Source organism: Bombus fervidus, chromosome 11, assembly GCF_041682495.2.
Source record: "Bombus fervidus isolate BK054 chromosome 11, iyBomFerv1, whole genome shotgun sequence".
Lineage (NCBI taxonomy): Eukaryota > Metazoa > Arthropoda > Insecta > Hymenoptera > Apidae > Bombus > Bombus fervidus.
The window spans coordinates 11,488,135-11,508,268 of record NC_091527.1 but is presented as its reverse complement, the minus strand read 5'-3'; the positions used below and the strand labels follow the sequence as shown (position 1 = coordinate 11,508,268).

Below are 20,134 nucleotides of genomic sequence, written 5' to 3'. Positions count from 1 at the left end.
GCAAATGCAAATTGACTGGTAGTTTTATAATGTACGTACAATGATAAATATTTTTAGGAAAATTATTTAAAAAGATCTTTGGAAACCTTAGTACGAAATTAAAAAAACAAATCAGAAAATTTAGAGACACAGGATACGGAAAATTATTGGAATATACTGGAAAATTAGTATCTAGAACGATACAACTGTTCTAGAGAGGATGTTACGTCGTGCATATCTTAGTCAGATATTTTAGACAGATTTGTGTTCGTTGCGAATTCTAACTACGTAAAATTATTAAGCGAAGAAAGCAGTGGCGTATTACAAATATTATATTTGTATAACAACGCAAATCGAGCACTCGATGTTTGAAGTTTCTTGTAAAGAAGTGAAAACAGAGTAGAAACAGAAATTACTCGCTATCGGTTTCGATCCTTTCTACAACTTAACAAAGTTACAGGAAAATTTCAGTTTTAGAGGAACGAAAGTTTTCCTGTTAGCTTGGAAGAAATTCAACGATGCATCGAAATTCATATTCGACGTTTTTAGAACGACGACTATTTCTCAAACAGAAATTAACAAATGCAAAAGTTGCATCGTATTTAGGAAAAGTTATTGAAAATATTAACATTGAAATTAATGTACTACAGCTATATATACACTTAAAAGGTTGGTGTAGTAAGTCTGGCCAAGTATTTTCGCGAGCCACTGTGTTTGAAATCAAATGAAAAAGATGTTTTTGTCGTACAATCGGCTTACATCGAATTTTAAAACTACTTTGTTATAAAGGATAGAAAATACGACTTATCACGTTTTTCATCTATGGGCTTCGATTTAAAACTGTGTAGAAGAACTTATTATTACATCATATTCGACGATGTCCAGGCTTTACGCGATGCGTTGTTCCTCGATGAATTTTATATAACATTTTCTCGTATTTAATAAACCGGGCTTTACTTTTTTGGAATTTCCTTTTTATCGATCTTATGCAAAAACCGACATTTTGTGTCTTTTATTTCAGTAAAGCCACTGGTCGTGCAGATTTTGACGAAGGAGCCTCGAGTTTCCGCTGACAAGAACTACGATGTGGAGTGCAGGACAAGTGGTTCTAGACCAGAAGCAGTAATTACTTGGTGGAAGGCGGAAAAGCAGATTAAGAAAATGGCGCAAAATGTAAGCTTTGTCGAGGATAAATACCTAACGATTTCCACAAACGCCGATGTAAAAGCGTACATTTATTTCGTAACGGATTTATTATGAAAATACTGTTCGCGTTACAATGGAAATTGCCTCGTTCTCTATTCACGATGTAATTTTATCGTTCGAACGACTGGATTACAATGCCTAAAGAGAAAGCATGCATCGATGTTGGAAACAATGTGTAATATAATTCGTGATAATTAAAAACGTTCCGCTACCGATAATTGGAATTTTGCAAAATCCAATAGTCCGCTCCGTTCTGTTTTCAATATAATTTCTCTCGCTCGATATTCTGTTTTGAATCTTACTATTCTCTCGACGAATGTTGTAAAATTTCTTAAACTGAAAAATTCCTTTCCTAAAACTGTTCGAGTTTTGTACGATAAACAACGAAAATGAAATTCTTCCATAGATACGAATTCAAATATTTCTTACTGTAATTATATAATACAAATATGTCGGTATGTCTACATTTATATCAGACATTTAATATATTACCTGTCACATGGTATAGTTTCATTTAAGTATCACTCCGTCATTTTCTAGATACACGCTTCTATAAATTCTCGTATCAATTGTAACCGTTCGAGGAATATCTAAGCGACTTTCGTTGCCTTCTGTTAGATTTTATGCCTCTATAACCACTTGATACGCGAAAAATCCCCAATTTCGTGTATTCGCTACAACTTCTCTGGTGCTGCACAAAACGTTTTCACTGATTTTAGACGGTATTGCGGTCGTTTTAGAAACAAGCTTCGAGCTTCGACAGCATCTACGATGCAAATTGAAGAGAAAAGTAAGGAACACGGAAGGAAAACCGCGAGCTTTACAGAATCAGCAAATCGCAAAAGTCGCCAATCGAATCGACCACGTTAGCGTTTCGAGTTGTGGAAGTTACGCGTGTGTCAGCGAGGTTCGTGACGCGTTTTTAAGGAGAATTCTGGAAATCGATGCGCCACGAGTTTCTCCAGTTCGCAACGACTCATCGGGAAGTTGGTGCAATAAAGTTATTCCGTTTTTCCAACAAGCGGTCTGCTTCTTTTTTCGTTTCGATCCTGAGTCGACTCGACACCTTCCCCGGTACTGACGAGATGGAACTTCAAATCCACTGGATACTCCCTTTCCATTCCCTTCTTTTTCTACGGCTCCTTCCACGCCCCTCGATAAATTACGGAAGACTTTACTTTCATTTCTTATTTGCAACGGGGCTGTTTCTCCTTCGTAATCCTACAATCTGAAAACCGAATTTACTTTTCCTGTGTTTCGAAATGGAAATTCTTCGCTTTTCGAAACTTTTTCGATAGTTCGGATTATGCTACATTATCGCGGAGAAAATATGAGCAGAAAAAGAAGCGAGAAGAAGCAAATCTTTGCTTAGATTTTATTTTTCTAATTATGTTCATAAAGATATAGACTAAATTACAATTTAATCGTTATAATCGATAACAGTGTAATTCGAAGATATTTACAGAGAATAGTTTTTTAGTTTATTTGAGACGATATAGTAGAGTAAAAAATAGGAGAGCTCTGCTCGTCTTGCATGGTGTAGGTATCACAAATTTCTGCTGCTTTTAACATGATACCTAATTATCTTTGATGTTTTAAAATGTTATGGCTTATCTGATATTCTCTCGCATTAAATTATGCTAGCCGCTCCTTATTTTATTTATAACCACGTTATGTCATGTCCATAGGGTATACACATTTGCATTTATGTTCATTGCAACCATGCGTTTTAGCTTTATTACACACAGACGCATGCAACGTTTAAGAAAATAGTCTTCTTAAAAAGATGTCTAAGAAATCGCATCTATAAGGTACAATATTAAACTTAATCAATAACGTTTAACGTTTAACGAAAGCTAAGAACGAATAATACTAAATTCGCGTCATCGTTGAATCTTTGCTAAAAAAAAAAAAAAAAAAAAAAAATGACTATTCGTCGTCGATGATTCTTGGAAAATTCTTAGTCGATTACTCAAGCGTTGACTTATGCCTAGTTACACCGACAGAATAGAGTATTTCATTTCTTCCTTACTTCGATCATGTACAAAAGAACGGAATAGATAAATCGCGTAGTTCCATAACCCGATCGAAGCGTCAGCTGTTGACGACTGAAAGCGTTATGAAGCGAGGGAAAGCCGCGAAAGATCTGATTTATTTTGCATCATTCACGGAAGAGATAGCCTCAATTTCTGCGCGGATAAGTTTCGCGTTCGCGCGTATCCGGCATAGCGGTCGCACCATCGTAGCCTGCGCACACTATCCTCCCTGCAAGATATATCGACGTTGGTGCTCGACTATCCGCAGAATTTTATCGAGAAATTCGATCGCTCCGCAACGAGGCGAAGCGAACCGAGTCTGTGCGGTTCGTAGCTTACGCTGGAAAAATGAGAGACGAACCGTCAACGTTGAGCGAGCGAGACGAAAAATCAGTGAAATAAACGGATAATGGCGTTGCTGGTCAGAAAGGGTTGGAAAAAGAAAAACAGCAAAAGAGAAAGAGAGAGAGAGAGAGAGAGAGAGAAGAAGCGTGGTGGTAGCTCGCGAAGCGACATTCATCCTGACGAACTGTTAGTTCCATTCATCGTGCTCGCGATACTCATGCGGAATACGCGGCTTTTCTCGATACGTATGCCTCGTGGCGCTATCATTAAAATGACATCGCGGAAACGGAAGGTTACGCGGCGCGCTATAAGAGAAACAGAAAGATGAAATCCAGCCAGGAGACAGTCATCGACCTGCCACCCATTTGCTATACTAGCCCGTCTGGTCGGGCTACAGTTTCCTCAATTCCACGCGACTGCATCGTAAATTCTGAAAAATCGTTAATCTATTTTTCAGCCCCTCCCCCCGCCCTCCGCCTCTTGTCGCCGTGCCCCTTTATTTTCTCATTTCTCTTGCGCGGCAATGCAAGCCACTGTCGAATGGATTTTCATATTAAACCAGTGACAAATCGCTCGGATGCTTTCGTTTACGCAACCGGGCCATTACAGCCTGCGAAATCTGTTTAGCGTTTGATTGTGTAAAATCGGAAACGTTAATCTTTGTTAAATCGAGGGATTAGGATAAGTGATGGACAGAGGGTAACGAAAAGCATGGAGGGGACGTTGTTCGATAGAAACGATATACGCTTTCGTTACTACGATACTTCTTCGTAACGAACAGCAATCTTCTGAAATTGCTCATTGATGTGAAATATCAAGTGATTCTTACTCTATTAAAATAACTCTTTTAAAGATATTGATAGCAGCAGCGATATTTATTCACGGTAACTTTGTCAATTCCATGTAAACTTTCAATCATCCGTTTGACCTTTATCTCGTATTATCGGTAGCTTTTTTTCTCTCGAAATTCCTCCCTATAAATATCGATCTGAATTACAAAGATAAAAAAGCTGATATTTCGCTTTTTAAATAAAATCTAAAACGTATAATTTGCGTTACCTCCTCCGACAAACGTGATCAAACGTTCGATTTACATATGAAAATATTGCTTTCGATTCTAATATTTAATTCATCTCATTCTGTATCCTAAAAAAATGATTCATTTTCCGTAATTTATACATCCACCTTTCAATCTATATCAAAACATTCAATCGTTCTCGCAATTATAACTAGACGTTGGAATATTTTCATTGGCAGTATCCGTTGGAAAATAACGAGAGCCTCAGTGTCCTGAGTTTCGTGCCGAGCATTGACGACGATGGTAAATACTTAACTTGTCGAGCGGAGAATCCCGTTATTTCTGGCAGCGCTTTGGAGGACAAGTGGAGACTGGACGTGCAGTATCAGCCGGTAGTCACTCTGAAAATGGGCAAGACCTTGAATCCCGATGATATCAAAGAGGGTGACGATGTCTACTTCGAGTGCTCAGTCAGGGCTAATCCGAAAGTGTACAAGCTTGCCTGGTTCAAAGACGTAAGTTTCGACATAGTGTGTTCTTAAATAATACATTTTAAGGGTTTTACGATAAGATGACCAGCTAGTTGCGTTTCTTTTGATTCTTTTAATTATGACGTATACAACAGTTAGAAAATTATTGGATATTTCTCTTAGGGATTTAATTTTCCTTTATTCCACTTTCTGTGTTCCACGTATTATCATATTTTGTATATTAAAATTAACGAAGAAAATAAACGCTGATAATTTTGATGAGAAATAGCATTAAGTAGATTTATATTTAACAAGATATTTAACAGAAATGAATAATTTTTATTAAAAACTTTTACACGCAAAGGTTGTATTTGATCTAGATTTCAAAGATTAATAATTATTTTAAAATAAGTTTCATACCTCTTGCTGTAAAATAATTTACAAATAGTAAGATTTCGTAATGTACAATATAAAATTTCGCAATTGCCATTACACGGAATAGTTATTTGTTGCAGGGCAAAGAGCTAAAGAACAATGCCACGGCAGGTATCGTCCTCAGCGATCATTCTCTGGTACTTCAGCGTATAACCCGATACTCGGCAGGTGATTATACTTGTCTTGTTGCCAATAGCGAAGGGAAAACTGCCAGTAACCCGGTGACTCTTCAAATAATGTGTGAGTTTACGTATCTCTCACTTTTGTTTTCTCGATTCTTCAAATAAATTTGCTCTTCTATATATTCATCGTTAACTCGATTGATTAATTTCTTAATGTTACCTACAAAATTTAATACTTTACGATACGTATATTAGAAAATTTTCGAATTCTGTACTATTGACAAAATGTTTACATAGTTATATAGTTATTCTTAGAGTATTTTATTCAATTATTCGTATTATATTGCTTCCCGTTGGTAATATAAATAAGAATAAATTACAGCGAAATTAAGGCAAACGACAAGAAATTTTTATTTTGTACTTACAAGCAGAAAAATTAAATTACACTAGATTTTTATTTCGCTTGCTAGAATACGAACAAAATTCTATATATACATATATATATATATTTTCAAATTCTATTTCTTCACTGAATACATCTTCTTATTTTAAACGACTTTCTCAGATTACCACGCTGTTTTACACACTCTAAATAATTTTCTTCGTTCTTAATCTTCGAGTAATCGATCCACGATTGTTTTCGCGAATAAACAAACGCTGCTGTCGCTAACACAATCGGCCAACGAAACTTCGTTGAAACAACGATTCGAAAATTTTACCCAAACAACGGGCTACACCGTTCTCCTCCCGCGTGAGCACAAAAGCGTTCCATTGGCCTGATCTCAAGCCCTGCTTCCACTCGTTAATCACAAGAACAACGGAAGAGGTCGCGAATAGAATTGCGGCTTGGGCTTGATATTCTCTCGCCAATTGTCTAATTTGCCAGCTCTCGCCTCGGCTGTTCGATAATTACTTAATCGATGGCAAGTAGCGGTCGAATACTGGAATCAGAGACTCGAAAGGACCTTTCCTAGCCTCCGTTAGAGAAAATTGGTGTGAAAGGAAGCGGCAAGAGGAACGTAGGAGGCAATAAGGACGGAGGATAAAGGTAGGATGAGGATAGGGCGGATAGTTTTCTGTAAAACACACAGCACGAGTTATTCTATTAGAATGGTCGGTAGCGGCGTTGGTAGCCCGGCATATCTGCATCTTGTAAATGACCTAAGAGGGAAGGAAGGACTCCGATGCATATTCAATGTATGTAAAGCATAACTGAATATTCATGTGTGGGTGAACGCAGCCTGGCAATGTGCTAAGCCAGGCCGACGCGACGCGAGACAACAGTGGGAGCGCGCCGAGTTAAAGGAAACCGCGAATTCGCCCAAATGTTTTAGGATTTCTCCGTCACTCGCTGCTGTTTCGACCGTTGGCATTGATCCTTGAGTCGAGTCGCTCAAGAATTTCGAACGTCGAGTTATTTCCGCTGACGAATTTAACTAACGCGCTTTATTCTATCTTTACCTGATCTTTACTCGATAGTGAAATTACTTAAAGAAATAAAATTGTATATGTAAGTCGATAGAAATAATGACACAAAAAATGACGCGATTCAGAAAGCGTTGGGTAAGAGATAACCAACCACTCGCTACCATCTGTTGTTCGCCATCCGAGGATTAATGTTCTCAAGAAACAGGAAATTCAATTATGAAACACGCGAAAACTATTATCCAGCAGTTTCATCGCTCAATTTAGAATAAATAGCCTGTGGATGTTTATGGATTCAAAATTTAAACACACAAAGTAAAGTAGCCGTAATAATATTTCTCCTTTCGTTGTATACTCTTCTTTCATTTCTATTCATAAAATTTGAATTCCCTTAATAATCCACAGTTTAATAATGTCTAACATTTTCGTTATATTCGTAATCAAATCGTAATATATCACTGCAACGCGTCGCTCTTCATTTGCAATTTCAGCTGTCAAGCCATCCGTTTAAATGAAATTGATTTACCTAATGGTTCGAGAAGTAAATTTCAAATAATATATGGCTCTGCTATACAAAGAACCTACAGTACATCCGTAAGACAACATTATACGCATCTCGATTAACATCAGGCGACTGGTAATGCGTACTAATCAGGAACCGTGTACTGTGCGTTTCACTCGACAAATGCAGTACCGGTGATACGTCGAGCATCCAGTATCGTCGACTTCTCGTATTAGTAATTAATTCGGCAGTGCATCAAACGCATCAGATTGAAACCAAGCCGTCTGGTGATCCCGTACTTCCGCCGTAAATCATCTCCCGTGCCATTTGGAATTTCCGTATGCCATGGCCTATTGCAAATACCGATGTCAAGGGAATTTCCTATTAGGCGATCGATCGAACCAGTCGCTAGTTCAGTGGTGTCGAGCTTCTTCTTCCGTTTCACGCGCCAACATCTCTCACATTTGGATATTAAACGCTCCCTCGAGCATCGTCTTCTCTAGACGCTTTCCATATCGGTCGTAATTTCTTCTGCTTGAAAGAACAAATTAAGGAAAGGTTGGATCAGGTCCTTTAAAAGATTGTAGGTAATTCTGAGGGTATGACAATTCTGGATAATTGTTTGTTGCGAATAATCGTGTTTCGAGTGGTAGAAATACACCCATATTCGTAAGCATCAGGGACCGAGATTATTAATTATCATCTGGATGGAAGATTTATTAAAACTATTAATTGCTATCTGATTCGAAACTTATACAAAGACTATAGAGATTTAATGTAAATAAAGAATTCGTATATTCAACGCTATAATAAAGATCTCATCTTTATGTGCGATAATTTCCAACTTCTTTATTTATATAAAGTCGTTGCTTCAGTTGCTCTAGACATTCAATTCTGGCGGTCGTCGTATTAATTTCTCTATTGTATTTGACGTTTCTTTGAAAGATCCATGGGAAAAAGGAAGAATATCAAGTTTCAGCATCTCTCAAAAAGCGGAGATTTATTTTTCAATATTCTGCATCAGTTTCAACTTTTAATTGTCATTTTACGTAATGTATAGCACGTTAAATTCTAAAAAATGAAATGTATCTATTTTTCGTTGTACGTCTCAATTGCTACGTAATTGCTACGTAATTGCTATAAAACTCGGAAAATATTAATTTCCAATGCGACATAGCCAGCAATAAAGAGCACGCAAGGAGCATGCGAAAAAAATATTATACCTTCTTGCCATGGACCCTTCGTTTGGTTCCAAGTTTCGATTCGGAATTGGATAAACTTCTGCGAGTTTTACATCCGATATGAAACTTTCCCAATCAGATTTGGGTTAAGAGAAATGATTACTTGATTAAGGAACAAATATTTGAAGGTGAAGTAGTAGTACAGCTCAAGCATTTCTGAAGACTTTTGCAAGCAAGTTAAACCCATCGGAGAAGTAACAATTCGCTCGAAAACAATTCATTTACAGCGTGGATAAGAACTCAAGCATCAAGCGTCAAGTTAAAAATTGGTTAAATTTTAACGATATCGTATTTGCATAAACGTTCGAAACATTAAAACGTATGTTTAATTTACCACTTTTAATACGCTGTCCGACTTATCCGTGTATTAGGTCAATTGGATCCGCATGACTGCTTCAGTTTGTTACGATATACGGCTTCGGATTTGTAATAAGCGTTCGATCACATTAAAGCACAATTCGCATCGAAGTACGAGACATTGTTGTGATTCGATGATCGAATTCGATAAATTATAATATGCTCCGCCTTTATACGAATGGATCAGGCAGCCTTGGATATTATTTGAACAAATGCCACCAAGAATACGTATTTAATCCTAGAATGGAACACAAATGAATCGTGATAACATGGGATAGCGTATCAAATTAAAAAATTGCTCTCTCTTAAAAAATGATCTGGTCTTCGTTTCTATTTCTATTTCGTTTATACATCATCCCTCTGTTTATTTCTAATAACCAGGACCTTCTTCGCTAAAATTGATTCGCGTTAAGTGATCTTTAATTCCGCGACTGAAACGTTATAATAAAAGTAAACGTGACATTCTTTCACAGACACGCCAGTTTGCAAGGAGGGCAGAAGCGAAGTGGTGGTTGGCGCGCTGAAGCAAGAAACTGTATCGTTGGTTTGTTCCGTGGAGAGTCACCCAGCACCGTTGATTTTCCACTGGACATTCAATAATTCCGGAGAGTTGGTGGAGGTTCCTCATTCTCGTTACTCTCACGTGGCAGCGGTCGGGACGCCGTCCGTTGCCGAAAACCTGAAGGAGTATCCACAATTTCATGGGTCCAGGCTGAACTACACGCCCGCAACGGAAATGGACTATGGTACGGTAGCGTGCTGGGCGAGCAACCAGGTTGGCAAGCAACGGACGCCATGCCTCTTTCAGGTAAATGCATTTCTCTCGTTTATCTTACGTTGCACCGGCATCTCGCAATTTTCCGAATTGTTCACTACGCGATATTACTTAGAATGGACGATATTAGGGATATTGGGCATAGAAAATAATTTAAATACGTTTATAGTTGTTTGGGTTTACATAGAATGCGCGAGATGTATTACACGAAAGCTAGATCATCTTTTTTTACGAATAAATGGGTTTCCAATGATTTTATTTTTTATGATAGTTACAAATATGTATAGTAAAATATTATGACACGATAAGATTCAAATACTTTCATCGGTCACTGTATGCGCATTTTCTGTGATCGTTAATATCAACGATTATTATTGATTATACCTAAACAATGAAAAATTAAATACCTATTTAATAGTCAGGTCTGTACATTTCATTTTAATTATTGGTTATTATCGAATTTTCCGTAAAGTGTGCGATTAGTTTACGCGAACAAGAGAACAAGAGAAAAGAATCAAGTTCGACGTGCGAATGAATTTTCTAAGGCAGGATCTATCTATCGTATAATTGAAAAATCTACAAGAATTGAGTCTGTTAGAGAGAAATGTTCGAATACGTTTTTGTATGCGACGAGCGTATTGCAGATCGAGCATGCAAACATAGAATTGCTTTTAATGGCCCGGAATCGAGTTTCTTCCAAAATGGAAAATACTCCATCTAGCTAAATGTTTGATAGTTGTGCACTTTTCTACATTCATGGATCAACACGGTATATCAACAATGTAATAGGTCGATGAATGAAAATGGTATATCTTTGCCAGGAATTCTAATTCGTTATTTAACATATTTGTTAACAGGCTACGAATATTTGAACAGTGAAATGAAAATAAAATAAGTTATAATAGAGCACGTTTTTTCTTCGAAGGTTGGAGAAAAATATTTGCACCAGTTGATACTTTGAATAGGACTAATTAAATTAAGCTAATTTCAATCAGTAAGTTATCTTTGGTCGAATTAATACATTTGCTGTCGTCAATGTATATCTATGCCTAACAAGATTGTTCGTAGAAGCTCTTTTCTTCGTGTTTCATCTATGTACGTGAAGGTTTTTTGTAGCGATGAATAACAACCCTATATGACATTATGTATCGGTTTCAATCAACCCTATCAATCAAGTACTATCAATTAATTAAGTCAACACTATACCACGTGATTGCTACGTTGATCTGTTCAATCTAAGCATAGTTATATCGATTACGTAATATCCTACATACACATGTACACGTAAATTATTGTAGCAACAGCAAGATTTGCTTTAAATTTGCGTCACTTGGAAATTTTTTCGATAAATTTCGTTATTCCATGTCGGTGAATTACGTACGCCATAGATTTTCATCGTAATTTACTAAAATCACATTTTCATAGAATTCTCAGTTTTAGCAGCAATCATTAATATATTATAATTCTCGACGAAAAGGATATTAAGCGAACCCTTGGAATTTTCTCGCAATCATAACGTTAAGAAGCAAAATTCGATGAACTGTAATTAACAAAACCTGCGAATGAAATGTTGCGTTAACGCAACAATGGCCTTTAATGAATTAAAACACGTGGCATGTCTCCTTCACATCGAAGGTTCCATAATTGAATCGAACCGTCTAAATCGAAATCTAATACGAGCTTTTTCGAACTGGATTAAATTCAAAAGTGCAAACATCCAATATCGAGAGCCGAATGATCACATTTTCCAGGTGATAGCCGCAGGACGTCCGTACGCTCTGCACAACTGCAGCACGACGGAAATGTCGGCGCCTTTAGACACGGAGGAACTGAACGCCAAGTCCGGAACCGGACTGATAGTTCGCTGCTTGGAGGGTTATGACGGCGGTCTTCCGATCTATAGCTATCAATTGGAAGTGGTCGCGGATGAAGACGGCGGGCCAATTCTGTTGAACAAAACTATGCCCGCCAGCCCGAACGGACCAACTTTCGAGGTGGCAGGCCTAACGACAGGAAGGAGTTATCGACTTTTTCTGTACGCGATTAATGCAAAGGGGAGGAGCGAACCTGCCATTCTCGAGCCAGTGACCCTGAAGGGTGTCGCCATGTACACGACCGGTGAGTACATTGACTTTCTAATGCGTATCGCATTTAGCGGAACCGTTTGACACATGTCAAATCACTTCTCTAATGAGAAACGATTCTTCGCGTTAAACGACGCGTTAAACGACGACCAGTCTCGTTTAACGTTTTCTGCTCGTCGAATCTATTTTATATACGGTGGGATAGAATACCTGTGGGATGGAGCATGTGTAGAAGCGATCTGAACGTTCCAGAAGGTGCGTTGTACGACATTTTGTAGAAAGAGTTTTAAGTTTTATGAAAGAAACGAGTACTATTGAGACGAGTACTACGTGAGAATTATTTTATAAACAGGAAAAATTTATTAAGCTCAATTCCCATTATATGATAAATAACAAATTTGCGGAATCTCGTCTTTGGTTTGTTATATTAGTTACGATATGATTAGAATTTATGTATCGCCACATTGTCGTTGAATGTCACGTGGCAAATCAGATTATCGAACATCTCTAGCTCGACCAGCGAAAGCAGGCCAGTTTGTATATCCATATGAGATGATAGTCTGAAATATCAACCTGCATTTCTGCTTACATAACTACACGAATCGTTACATATACCACGTGATCATCACCGTTAGCGATATTTGTTATATAGATTTTTGTAACGTAATTCCAATTTTTTAAACGAAGAATACTTTTAATATTCGCTTATGATGATCGAGGTTTCCATTCAAAGTATTTTCAATTTGGAATATAAAACGAAATAGGACATAAAGCTTCGTACGAATGGAACAACGAAGAAAGAGCGAAACTTATGAAACGACTCGATACATTGCAGGTAGGCAATTGTTACACGAAGAAATTCGTCATAAAACGACACCTTAGCACGAACTTATTGAACGATCTAATAGAATTACCACAATCGAAAATGGTAATGTTACGCGGAAGCATGCAATTACAAAGGTAATAAATATCGAGTGGTGGTAATAAATATCGCTAAGCCCTTTTTCAGTTGCATACGAAATAACCACGTTTTAAAGATCTCGATTTAAATCTTTGCACCGGCCGATCGATCGTGCACTGATTTTCGTTCGTTTCGAGTATTAGTCACAACAACTGGCAATCACGCAATCGTTTGAAGCAGAAACAATTAAACGAAAATTGCTTCTCAACGATAAGCGATCAAGGATGTAATTACTACTTATTCGACTGTTATTTCGATAGCGACGATACAGAGAGAGTAACACTACGATGATTGTGCTCGGTAATTATAGGTGTGTAAGAAATCCCAGTGAATACAAACTTGCAAATTAATTATTTTTTCCGACATCGAAATACTTTTGCTCAAAATACTTTTGTTCGTCGCGAACGATATTCAAAGCGAATCGATTAAATGTGTCACATCCAACTGAATTTTAACAGCGATCTGGTTTCCTTTCTTTCCTTCAATTTCAGTGAGAACGATGATTTTGGAAAATTGGCAAAACTTTGTACGGACAGAATATTTTTCTCTATAATGACAATTTCAATTGTGTCAGTTGTGTATTGCAATACTTGCTTACCATTACGACTGTAAGTTGTATAAATTATTAATCGTATGATAGTCAAACGATCTTAGTGTAAATTATTTGGTGGAAAGTTGCCAAAATTTATTGACTTTTAAAAGAGTTCAATAACAGCATTAAGTATTAATTAGGTATTAAGTTATTGAGCGAGAAGACCCTGGTAAGTTTGAAAAGTTGCACTTGTAGAACTGCTATCTGTTTTATTAATTTTCTTCCCATCGTACAAGAGAATCGAATAGTGTTGGCAATTTGCAGTTTACAGCTTATGAAATTTCGCTAATAACATTAATTTAACCGCGCAACAGATACCTGATCGAATCAACTTCTACGTGTAAGCGATATGTAACCTAACGCTTGTCGAGTTGTCGTAAGAATAGGAGAAAAGCACAAAGGAAGCTGGGCATTCATATTCTCTACGATTCTCTAATTCGACTGAGATAGCAGGAGGGTGTATTTACATTATCGAGTTCAGTAAAGCGCAAGAAGCGTCGAGAAGTTTTCTCGTTACCGATGATGATTATTTTCGCATTATCTGTAAGGAGGAGAACGGAAGCTAAGGGAAACTGGGACGGTTCTCGCGAACGAACTTCTTGCCATTGAGAAAACGAGAAGTTAAAAGAAAACGGAACGTCCGGTAAATTTTAAGCCTCGGTCACGAGGCTATTCTCGAATCGTGGCACGGCACGATTAACGGCCAGGAAAATGATCGAAACAGATTATAAATTGGAAGAGATATAATTGAAGGAGGTATTCAGATCTCCTTCATCGAATATCGAATTTAAATACACCTTCTGAGAACCTACTTTAATCTGAAAGTAATATTCAATGATCGTTATCGTCGTTCTTTGTTTTCGTGGAAAATATGTCGCGATACTCGTTAAGCAATGATTTGATATTGATCGTATCAAGTCCCGTTGAAACTCCTGTCGCTTTGTTTTATGCCAAACCTTTTGAAATTTTTACGAGCCTTGATTCATTTTCGAAAATGATAATTTTACGCGAACCATGTCGAGAGTTGATCGATAAACGATTCAAAATTGTTTTGATATATGTACGTATGTATTTGCTAAGAAAAATTTATCACCGATTAAAGTGTAATTTTTTTTAAAACGAATAGATTAAAAACAACTACTGTAGGTTTTAGGAATAAAAGATTGCTAAGATGCGGTAAATTTCATTACAGTTACAAAATATCAATCGGATTACGATATTATTTTATTCGACGACGAAGCTGAAATATTCTTCGACATATAAATTATTATGGACAGGATTTTATAAAAATTTTAATTCAAGGGAAAATGCATAAAATCGCGGAAAATAGGAGAAGGCGCGAATCCAGCGTGATTTTCGTTTGACAAAAAATGTAAAATCGTATGACATTGGAAACGTACGTAATCGTCATTAATTAAATCGTTGACATCCACAACTGTCGAATCTCGCTGCAACGCAAACTTTAATCGTAATTGTTGTTTTTAATACGCTGCGCGAGTGCACGAATACTATCAAGCATTTATGAATCTCGCTATAATTCACGAACGTTGATGTTGCTAGCGTTTGAAAAAACGACTGACGCGATATTAAAAATTCTTAGTCGACCGTACCGTCGATATGGGAAGAACTTTGCAAACGTTTTATCTTCGTTACGCGCTATGAAACTATCGTTAACACGATGCAACCAACGTAACCAAGGATACTTTGTGTCATCGTTATTCGTAATGCTGTGTGCAGTGTCTTATGTACAAAGAGCAAAAAAAAGTCGATCGATAACATTCGTTATTTTAGGTTTCATTCCAAGTAGTTCAAATTTTCTCCCTTCAACAGTTTCTTTCCTTTGAAACATACAACTTTCGCAAACTCTTTGTAACATTTTATTATTAACTCTAAAGTACTTCAGGTTTCTGGAATAAAAAGCGGTCTTCAACGTGCTTTACGCTCAAAGACGAACTTTTGCCTTGTAGGAAACTAATTAGATTTATATTTATTAAGCATTCGGTATTAGCCTAGTGAATAAGTTTATATCTTTTGTAAATTATTAGTTAAATGACTCGATTCTTGGAAATTTCTTTAATTTGTACAAATTTAGAAGATACCAAAGCTAAAAGATCGATGCTTCTTCTATATTTGCTATATTCTATAATATTATATTTAATATTCTATATTCTGAACTCATTTGCATGATCCAATTAATATTGTTAGCGAGTTACTACAGGAGAGAGGTTTCACGATTTACAAAGAGTAAAAATAAGTAAAAAGATATTTGCGATGATTTGTAAAACAGCTTCCAACGTTTTATTTATTAATACTGACTCGCTCCTTGTCTCGTCAGAAACATAACCGTTACTTTGACAGTGAAGAAAACTTTGCAATAATGTCCCAAACTGTTTCACAAAGCCACACCAGGTTTCAGAGTGTCAATACCATTAAACGCGTTAAACCACCCAGAAATTAAGTGCCCTCATCGTTCCTTTACAATCACAGAAACTTCAGCCGTCGATATTTTTCAGCCGTAATTGGCTAAGAGTCGAACAAAACCCACAGATCGTTCGTCGAAGTCGCCCGAAGGTCTCGGGGAACAAAACGGCGTACAAAGCTGCACATAAATCCTGCGCGGTCGTTTTTCACGCGGCTTGCCGAAACTGACTCACGATGGTAGAGGACAGTGAGACGAGGGGAACGAACGAAATAAATAAAAGAAGAAAGAAAGAAAAAAAAAGAAAAACGCTAGAGTCGCAATGGTAACAGCCGCTGTCGCGACGGCGAATCGCTGCTGCCGATTCCGGCGTAGGATGGCTTTTGAAAAATGACTGGCGGAAAAACGCTGAACTCCGCTTTTGACGGACCGTCGGCGCTTGCACGTGGCCTCTGTGTCTATTATACTCGCGATAGTCGACACAACGACGACGGATATGATTGCAATTGCGCAAATAGTCGGAGCGCACGCGTCGGTATTGCAATTAGTTGGTTAACCGCCCCTCAAACTCGGCCCATCGCCGACGCTACGCTCGACATGGGCCCCATAAGGGAGCCTGACTGTGGTCTGGCTCGTTGTTGGCCTTTACAGGTACACACAATGCTCGAAGTAGAAACGAGGGACCGAACAGAGGCCCGGCCGATTTGCTGGCGCTGAACATAGCAGAACGCAACCGCAGGTATCGGACTCTGCGGACCTTGCAATTAACAAAACAGATTATACAATCAACGAGCACCTATATCTCTTCCGGTGTCCGTGTGTCAGAATCGTTACACTGGCTTTCACTGGCCTTCCGCGATGCCTTCTGCGAGCGCCGACTCCCTATGATAAATACCGGAATCCCCCAGTCGGCTAGTGCCTCTTCCTCTGGTCGATACGGCGCATCCGTTTCTACCATAGCCACGATCGTTTGCCGAATTAGTTTCAGGTGGTAGGGTTTCCGTGTTGGCATGGATCTGACGAGAAAGGATTGTGCGAAGTGAGTGCGCGATATCGAAGTTTCAATGGCTACCGATTGTAGCAAGCGGACGCTTGTCATGGTAGCAGGTTGATGAAGCGATTGATGCGATGGGGTAAGTGATAGGGAAAGGAGGACGAATTGGATTCGGTAAGACTCGATAGAATCGGTAGAGTGAGAATATTTTGCGGAGGAATACATTTGGTCGTTTAATGTAACTTTCAAAGTATTCGATGCTGTTCTATTTAAAATTATAATCGCGATGAAGATGTAGCAGCAAGAAATTAACGATAAATTAATCGAACGTATCAAGATCGTCTTAATTTTCGAGAAAATTATCTTGCTAAAGTAAATAAAACAATTTTAATCAAGCATAATGTCCTGCGCTATAACACCGACGACCCAATGCACATTCCAAGTAAAAGTCTCGGGCACGATCAAGCTGCTAACTTCTTTTATCTCCAGTCGGTCTCGCGATGTTATCAAAGCGGATTGTTCCGAGAGGGTTCGCAACGAAATTCCTCGAACTTTGATAATTATTTAGTTACACATACGTATATTGTATCTGGTTGTATTTACCATGCATTTTCATTACACGTCATGTTTCTCCAACGATCAAATTTATCGTGTATCCGTTCCCAAGGAAATTGGCCGGAGCAAACGCGAATTCGTAGCGCGGTTTCGACTCCCGTGGGAATCACGGACAAAGACGTCACTGGTCCAGAGTATCGGCCTGTATGTTTGCGAAATTGCTCGTGGCGGATTCCTGGCGCGCCAGAGGCGTCTCGGTTATAATCGACTTTACCCTGGCAGCCCGTGGGACATAACAGAAAGTCGTTGGTAACATACGGTCACGGGGTTAACATTGGGTTAATTCAGTTTGCCGGCGATCTTCGGCGCGACCAACCGCACAGAGTAGGTGCCGACTATCATCCAATTCGCCTCTTCTCCTTCTTCGGCCTTACCACTCTTGGCAACCCTGTCTGTCCCTCCTTTTCCTAATTCCAACACGCCTGACTTTGCACCCTAGTCTGTCCGTGTGTAAGGGTGGCGAGCTGCAAATATTGATTTGACGACCGTAAGCCCGCGGCGTTGATTTGTCCGAACGACACGGCGGCTGCGGAGCCGTCGCAGCCAATTTTCGGCCTCTTTGCTTTGTCCTCGTTTGTTGGAACGCCATTGGGGTCAATTCTTCGAGAAAGTCGTGTCGCAGCACCGCCCTTTGTGCCGCTCTCTCCGCGCATTCAGCGCTTCTATTCTGTGTGCCGCTCGTATTTTCTCCGAAGCATTCGTTCGAAACACACTGGCTAACTTGGAACTGGCTACGTTGCCTTTGTAGGTGGTAGGATTTTTTCACAATCTGAACAGAGTGTATTATATTCGAATGGAAATTGATATTAGAGTTGTGATCAAAAGTATCGTGATTCGACATAAATCGGTTTTGCGTTACAAGCGTATGAAAATTGTCAAAGGGAGATTTCAAGAGCTAAGAATAGAAAATTCTAAAGATGACATTTGATCATTGTTTCTTAGAGTATATTCTTCTTGCTGGCTGTCAATTAGTACTATAATTCCTTTGCCAGAAATTAGTATTGCAGTCGGCATCAATACCACTGTCAGATAAAGAACAATTCAGGAAGATTTCGTTTTGAAAATCCACAATTGTTTGCTGCTTGTCTACCAGAAGCAACTAACTAGCAGAATGTATAACAAGATAGTCGAATTCTCTACGTATTATAGAATACGAGTCTATAATCTGCACGGATGCTACATTATCGTTGTTCTCTTATCAAAACCTCGTTTGCATGGTAATTGGGTCACCGCATAACATAGAGACAATAACTGTAATCGTTACAGATACTACGTCATATTATCTACCATTATTGCCATTTCTAACACCTCATTTACCTATATTTTTCAATTTCTGCATTTAACCGATATGACTTCGTATCGTCTCAATTATTGCGTCAACTCAATTCACCGATTCCAAGAGACAGCGAACATCTAATATCTCAACATTGAATTTGGCATTAAAATTCATTCAACGTAGGTTGAAATTCTTCTGCGCTGAGGCTCCATCTTGGGCACCGAAAGACATCAAGCGTAATTCCCAAGGTGGAAAAACAAATGGCAGCCGAAACCTTGTCCCCATCTCCCTTATTCTCTCTCTCTCTCTCTTTCGACTCAAGGTAACAGTACAAAACGAGTCGCGTTATGAAATGCGAAGGGATTCGAGGAGATTCTTTGTCAGTGGACAAAGACAATGCTGGGTAGACGAGCGGTTTCTCAGGTATCGAGGAAAAGGAGCCCGGTTGGCCGTTAGGAAAAACGAAAGAAAAACGGCGAATCGAGCCGTGGTGACGATGATGACGCGACGGAGCAAGGAAATGAGCGCGGAGAATGAAAACTCGAACGACGCGCGAACAGAATCGCTTCTCTCCATTTCATGGTGGTGGCTGTTGAACTAGCTCCGGCTAATCCATTAGGAAAATTAAGCGTGGGATAGGGCTTTCCTTATTCCTGACGGAGTAATGTATCCTCTGGTTCTTCTTTGTTAACCCCGCCCGACCTGTCGCGGATCGTGGAATAAGAAATAAGGCCGTCCCTTCTTTAAGCACACACCATGCTCCGTCAGCCAAGAAAAAGATAGAGGGAGGAACCATAGCCCCGGAGAGTGAAAAAACGAATAAGATATCGGAGATGAGGAAACGAAAGCAAGGTGATAAATAGTCATTCTCCCACGTCTTTTTCCGACCACCATTCTCCCTTTCATATCCAGTCGAGAACTATTCGAAGAACGCTTCTGTTTTGGTTCCGCAGACAAGCAATTTATGCAATTGCTTTTCTCTGAATATCGATAAATTTTATACTCCAAGAGCTACTGAAATTTGCACCGTAATTATTTCACGATTTCCGTGTTATTTTTCTTTTCGCTGGAAATTAAATATTTTAATTGCTTGCTTTCGATTTGAATGTTTGGTTTACTTTAATAAAGGGAAATTTAATATTGACAAATGCTTTTTAAAACAAATATTTTTCTAGTAAACCTATTTATGTTTACGTTAAAAGCCTATTTGAAATTTAAAATTCGATGAACTTTCCGATAACATGTCAATTTATTTATGTGTTTTCATACATGAAAAGAATTC

The 20,134-nt window shown here is 38.5% G+C and overlaps 1 protein-coding gene across 3 annotated transcripts in view; it reads left to right on the top strand.

Moving 5' to 3' along the window:
- LOC139991902 (neural cell adhesion molecule 1) overlaps positions 1–20,134 on the top strand; it is a 219,685-nt gene that overhangs the window by 178,272 nt on the left and 21,279 nt on the right. For all 3 annotated transcript variants that reach the window (XM_072012302.1, XM_072012303.1, XM_072012301.1), the window contains exons 5-9: positions 1,001–1,152; positions 4,824–5,099; positions 5,570–5,729; positions 9,610–9,944; positions 11,663–12,029. In XM_072012302.1, coding sequence (XP_071868403.1) covers positions 1,001–1,152; positions 4,824–5,099; positions 5,570–5,729; positions 9,610–9,944; positions 11,663–12,029 — 1,290 coding nt within the window. The remainder of the gene's footprint in view (positions 1–1,000; positions 1,153–4,823; positions 5,100–5,569; positions 5,730–9,609; positions 9,945–11,662; positions 12,030–20,134) is intronic.